Source organism: Salvelinus alpinus, chromosome 17, assembly GCF_045679555.1.
Source record: "Salvelinus alpinus chromosome 17, SLU_Salpinus.1, whole genome shotgun sequence".
Taxonomy (NCBI): domain Eukaryota; kingdom Metazoa; phylum Chordata; class Actinopteri; order Salmoniformes; family Salmonidae; genus Salvelinus; species Salvelinus alpinus.
In genome coordinates this window covers 17,166,082-17,172,548 of record NC_092102.1, presented here as the reverse complement: position 1 = coordinate 17,172,548, position 6,467 = coordinate 17,166,082, and the positions used below count along the sequence as shown (strand labels likewise).

The 6,467-nt window shown below is 40.0% G+C and overlaps 1 protein-coding gene across 1 annotated transcript; it reads left to right on the top strand.

Annotated features, from left to right (window-relative positions):
* The first annotated feature begins 233 nt into the window (after positions 1 to 233).
* LOC139542330 (cerebellin-4-like) lies at positions 234 to 5,906 on the top strand. The gene is made up of 3 exons (XM_071347615.1): positions 234 to 649; positions 4,762 to 4,878; positions 5,668 to 5,906. The coding sequence occupies exons 1-3, from the start codon at positions 353 to 355 to the stop codon at positions 5,863 to 5,865; spliced, it is 612 nt and encodes a 203-aa protein (XP_071203716.1). The 5' UTR covers positions 234 to 352; the 3' UTR covers positions 5,866 to 5,906.
* Positions 5,907 to 6,467: the final 561 nt, after the last annotated feature.

The following is a 6,467-nucleotide window of genomic DNA, read 5'->3' as shown; positions in this document are numbered from 1 at the left end:
ACTGGGACTAACAGTCAACACGCGTAATTTGGAGAGTCGCAGAGCACTAGTCAGAAAAATGTTATTGCGCTTCTTCTCAGACTGAACCCTTCATGCCAGCCTCATGCAGCCATCTATTTTGTATTTTTATTTCAATCACAAACATAATCTAAATGATGAAAATGAGACAAAGAGAAAATAATCGGGATTTTCATTTCCATCAGTTGTTGTCAACATTTGAAGTCGTCGGTTTCTTTCATCAATATAGCATACTGCTGGATCCAAGAAAATAATCTTATAGCGTCAGAAGCGTCTGCGACCGGGGACCAAAGAGGAGGACGTGGAATTTGATACAGAGAGGGTCTTCTTTAAAATGGTGCTGTTAGGGTTGTTGGACAATGCGATGGTAAAATATATTGTTCTTATGTTTAGTTTGGCGTTGATCTCTGAGTTTGTGGGAGCTCAGAATGACACGGAGCCTATAGTCCTGGAGGGCAAATGTCTTGTGGTTTGCGACTCTAATCCGACTACGGATTGGAAGGGCTCGTCCTCTCCTCTAGGCATTTCGGTGCGCGCGGCAAACTCCAAGGTGGCTTTTTCTGCGGTCCGGAGCAACAATCACGAACCGTCGGAGATGAGCAATAAAACAAGAATCATATACTTCGACCAAGTAAGACTGTTTACGTTGTTTTTGATATAGGGCTGTTTTATTTTACCTCAACTTTATAACATCAAAGTTGCAATGCTGTTTAAGAACAACGTTTTACATAGCTAATTGACCCCACAGTGACAGGTTATGCCCCCAAAAGTATAACTAAATACAAATAATCTTTAAAAAATTGTTGTTCTGGAAGAGTCTAACATTGGTTTAGAGAGCAACCTACATGTATCAATAATAGCTCGCCTAATGATTGATTGAATGATTAATAAATAATAATGGGCATAGCTCAAATGTGATAAAGCAGCAGCAATGTGTTTATCACTGAGAATAGAGCATCTCTCTCTCTCTCTCTCTCTCTCTCTCTCTCTCTCTCTCTCTCTCTCTCTCTCTCTCTCTCTCTCTCTCTCTCTCTCTCTCTCTCTCTCTCTCTCTCTCTCTCTCTCTCTCTCTCTCTCTCACACACACACACACTGGAGATGTTTGGCTTCATCAATTTGATTGGGTGGTACTTGCACCTTGTGTACGCAAGCTCTGAATTGAGATTGTGCCATTTTTTATGGAGTAAATGCAGTGCATTTAACTTTTGTTCCCTGTTTGAATTAACCTAAAATCACTGTTTTATATCACCTCCTGGTGGCATCTCAACTGGCATAACCAACACCTTACATAAATCACTGGCTGAATCTGCCTAATTGGGAGACAGACTATTGGAGAAGAGTGCAGCTCCTGTGTCAAGTAGTTGCTGCTGGACTAGTAGGCTGCATTTACACAGGCAGACAAAGTCTCATATTTTTTCCACTAATTGGTCTTTTGACCAAAGATCGGAATTGGGCTGTCTGTGTAAACGCAGCCTTATAGTGGTGTAAAAGTTCACACTTGCAAATCAAGGCTGCATTCACAAAAGCAGCCCAATTCTAGTGCTGAGTAATTAACCAAAATGCCTGTTATTTTTCAGTTTTTAAACAACTAATGGACTGAGGTCGGGTCAAATATTTGAATTGCATTTTGTAAAAAAAAGATTGTGAGCTCAATGTGCTCATTGCACTGCAGTTTTTCTAGAGATAAATTAGATCATGCCCGAACTGTGGGATGTAGTAGGGAATTATAGCTTCCAACAGGCCAATGTTCTACATAGTTTAGCGCCAGTAAATGTGATAATTAACTACAATGATCATAATCCATTGCATGGCTGCTTGTCTGGTCTGTGTACTTTTGTGCCTGCTACAAAAGATACAGAAGAATGCACAATCAAGAGGGGATACATAGAGAGCAGTTTCTTCGTGAGGTATCTCTACCTGAAAATACATGATCTAAGTCAGGGTTTCCCAAACTTGGTCCTGGGGCCCCCCTGGGTACATATTTTGGATTTTACCCTAGCACTACACAGCTGATTCAAATAACCAACTCATCATCAAGCTTTGATTATTTGAATAAGCTGTGTAGTGCTTGGCCAAAAACCAAATCGTGCACCAAGGCGGGCCCCAGGACCGAAACTCTGATCTAAGTGATTGATAGTTGGTATTCAACCGTCATAAAAGTATGCCTTATTTACTTCGAAGAACTACTAAAATAGTAATTTTGTCAGACAGCATAGGCAGCAGCTCAATAAACATTAGATGACGACTAGGAATGAAATAAAGTCGTCAAATAAAACAAATGTAATATACACAACAACTGAAATATTTGATTAAAGTAAAGTAATGTGAATAACTGATGGTTAATAAGTGATAAGCAGTAATGGGCCGTCACTACCATCATCGGACTTTTATTCATTGTTTTGTTCTGTGTTGTTACAGCATTCAACCTACATAATGCATACATTTAAATGCATAGTGCACTTCATTATTTTTTTTAAATATTGAAACCGAACCGACCTCAAAGAGCACTAAAGGCTCAGCACTACCCAATTCAGATCTTTTTCAGGACTGATCAGATTGGTCAAAAGACCAATTAGTGAAAAAAAAGATCACTGCTTGTGATGTTAAATCACAGGATTAAAACTCAGTACATTTTCTCTAAGGAGTTGAGGTTTCTACAACTACTGAAATATCCCAGATTTAACACTATAGTCTTGTCACCATAGTTGTGTCAGCAGAAGAAAAGCTGGTCGTTAACGCTGGTCGTTAAAAAACACACAAAAATAGTTTATTAGCATAAGGCAATTTCTCAAGCAAGAATTTTGCTAGGTCTGTCTGGGAGTGGTCTGAGTGGGGAGGGGAAACAGAAAATTAGCTGTTATTGGAAAAGACATTTGGAACTCTCTTAATGGTCGATTAACTCATTTACCACATGGTGATATTAGCATGGTGGCCAAAACTCCCTCTCACCAAAAAAGTCTGAAATTTCAGGCATTTCAAACAGCTCTTATACAAAAAGGGCATCATAATTTTCACAATTTCACAGTATTATTCCAACCTTATAGTGTGGAAATACAGTGGGGCAAAAAAGTATTTAGTCAGCCACCAATTGTGCAAGTCCTCCCACTTAAAAAGATGAGAGAGGCATGTAATTTTCATCATAGGTACACTTCAACTATGACAGGCAAAATGAGAAAAGGAAAAAGGGGGGTGCTTTTTGCAAATTATGGTGGAAAATAAGTATTTGGTCATCTACAAACAAGCAAGATTTCTGTCTCTCACAGACCTGTAACTTCTTCTTTAAGAGGCTCCTCTGTCCTCCACTCGTTAACTGTATTAATGGCACCTGTTTGAACTTGTTATCAGTATAAAAGACACCTGTCCACAACCTCAAACAGTCACACTCCAAACTCCACTATGGCCAAGACCAAAGAGCTGTCAAAGGACACCAGAAACAAAATTGTAGACCTGCACCAGGCTGGGAAGACTGAATCTGCAATAGGTAAGCAGCTTGGTTTGAAGAAATCAACTGTGGGAGCAATTATTAGGAAATGGAAAACATACAAGACCACTGATAATCTCCCTCGATCTGGGGCTCCACGCAAGATCTCACCCCATGGGGTCAAAATGATCACAAGAACGGTGAGCAAAAATCCCAGAACCACACGGGGGGACCTAGTGAATGACCTGCAGAGAGCTGGGACCAAAGTAACAAAGCCTACCATCAGTAACACACTACAGGGAATCAAATCCTGCAGTGCCAGACGTGTCCCCCTGCTTAAGCCAGTACATGTCCAGGCCCGTCTGAAGTTTGCTAGAGAGCATTTGGATGATCCAGAAGAAGATTGGGAGAATGTCATATGGTCAGATGAAACCAAAATAGAACTTTTTGGTAAAAACTCAACTCGTTGTGTTTGGAGGACAAAGAATGCTGAGTTGCATCCAAAGAACACCATACCTACTGTGAAGCATGGGGGTGGAAACATCATGCTTTGGGGCTGTTTTTCTGCAAAGGGACCAGGACGACTGATCCCTGTAAAGGACAGAATGAATGGGGCCATGTATCGTGAGATTTTGAGTGAAAACCTCCTTCCATCAGCAAGGGCATTGAAGATGAAACGTGGCTGGGTCATTCAGCATGACAATGATCCCAAACATACCGCCGAAGGAGTGGCTTCGTAAGAAGCATTTCAAGGTCCTGGAGTGGCCTAGCCAGTCTCCAGATCTCAACCCCATAGAAAATCTTTGGAGGGAGTTGAAAGTCTGTGTTGCCCAGCAACAGCCCCAAAACATCACTGCTCTGCATGGAGGAATGGGCCAAAATACCAGCAACAGTGTGTGAAAACCTTGTGAAGACTTACAGAAAACGTTTGACCTCTGTCATTGCCAACAAAGGGTATATAACAAAGTATTGAGAAACTTTTGTTATTGACCAAATACTTATTTTCCACCATAATTTGCAAATAAATTCATTAAAAATCCTACAATGTGATTTTCTGGATTTATTTTCTCATTTTGTCTGTCATAGTTGAAGTGTACCTATGATGACAATTACAGGCCTCTCTCATCTTTTTAAGTGGGAGAACTTGCACAATTGGTGCCTGACTAAATACTTTTTTTGCCCCACTGTATATATAAAACACAGGAAAATCACATTTTTGACTGCATTGGGCCTTGCAGCAATAAATATTCTGGTCTGACTTGAATAGTCAGCGAGGAGAATATTTTTTCACTTTCTAAAATGCTTTATTCTTCTTTCCCCAGGTTCTTGTGAATATAGGCAACTATTTCACTTTGGAGTCAGTGTTTTTGTCACCCAGAAAAGGGATCTACAGTTTTAATTTTCACGTTATAAAAGTGTACCAGAGTCAGACTATACAGGTAAGCTATTTGTTTTGGCCAAATTGATTCAACAATTTAGTTCCAGTTATAATATAATGTGATTCCCATGAGACAATTCATTTTCTATACATTGGCCATGGCTACATTATTTGAAAGGGCCTTGTAGTGTGTTAGGAAATGTGCCTAAGACTATTTTGTCTAAGTCTATTCTGGACTATTTCCTGTGTAAGCCTATTGGGACATTTGGGTTTGCATTGACAGACTGGTTATTAGAGGAAGCAGAAACAAATCTCTGACGAAGCGCTTGATTTCAATGGATGAGAGAGTTAACCGTGTCAATGTTAGGAAAATGTCCTGTAGAACTTCAATGGGAAATCACAGACACTGCATGGCACAGCTTCTAATTTGGTGATGTATGTTTTGCACAATTGTAGTGTCAATTTCCAGTCCTCTCTTTGTGACGCTCCGAAGCCTGGAGAGGTCTAGGCTGTCTCTGGGTGCGAAAAGGGGGAGTAGACTACATGAGCTTATTAAACAGACAATCTTTTTATTCTGGCTATTTAAGAAAGTGACGAAACTAATCTAAACAAGAATGTTTTTTTCTCTCCAAAGTACGTCAAGGGAAGGGCTCCTGCAAACTGTACATATTTGAACTAAAACAATAGTTTATAGCAAATAGCTACTCTAGGTAGCTGTGGATGATAATGCTGTTTGGCAATGCAATCATAGCATGGCAAGATATTTTAGTACAGAACAGTAGCGAGATTAGCTGCATTTCTCCCCTGTCTTGTTTATTTTCGCTCATTGCTGTCTCTTTGGGTCATCCAGGTGAACTTAATGTTGAATGGGAAACCTGTCATCTCAGCTTTTGCGGGTGACAAAGACGTAACTCGAGAGGCAGCCACCAATGGAGTTCTGCTCTTTTTGGATAAAGAGGACAAGGTCTACCTTAAACTGGAGAAGGGAAATCTAGTTGGCGGATGGCAATACTCTACATTCTCTGGTTTCCTTGTTTTCCCACTGTAAAAAAAAAAAAAAGAAAGCCCCACAGTTCAAATGACTTTATCAACAATGTACTGTCACTGTATAATCAAAACATTTCTACATCAGTTGGATCTAGCCAAAGGATGGAAAATATCATGTTCCGTGGTCATGGATTACTACAGAGAGAAGAAAAGAGACATTGAAAAGCTTTGATGTTTAATGGAAATGGGAATCCCTCTGCAAATGCAATACTGCTAAAGAAAAACTACTTCAACTGACGAACATGCGTTCACAGCAATTCTTCACACACAAACTTAATAGTCGCAGAATATGTTTAGCATAGCATCTTTTGAAATTCGTTTTTCTTAGCAAGCGTGGCATACACGGTATTTAGCAGTGACAGATCCTGTCTCGTCTGATTATACAAAAAGTTGTGATTGAGTAGGACTGCATAGAAGATCCAGGTCACTTCTGACAGCACATCACCAGTTTGTTTTGTCTGGCCATCCCCATGTGTATCTCATTACTAGACCAGCTCTGGCTATTAAACAATCAGCTGTCTGCACCATAATGGAGCAACCAACTTGTTTCTGTAGGTGTGAGAAACAGTTTTTGGTGTGTTAGGAAATTACTGACAAATTGGA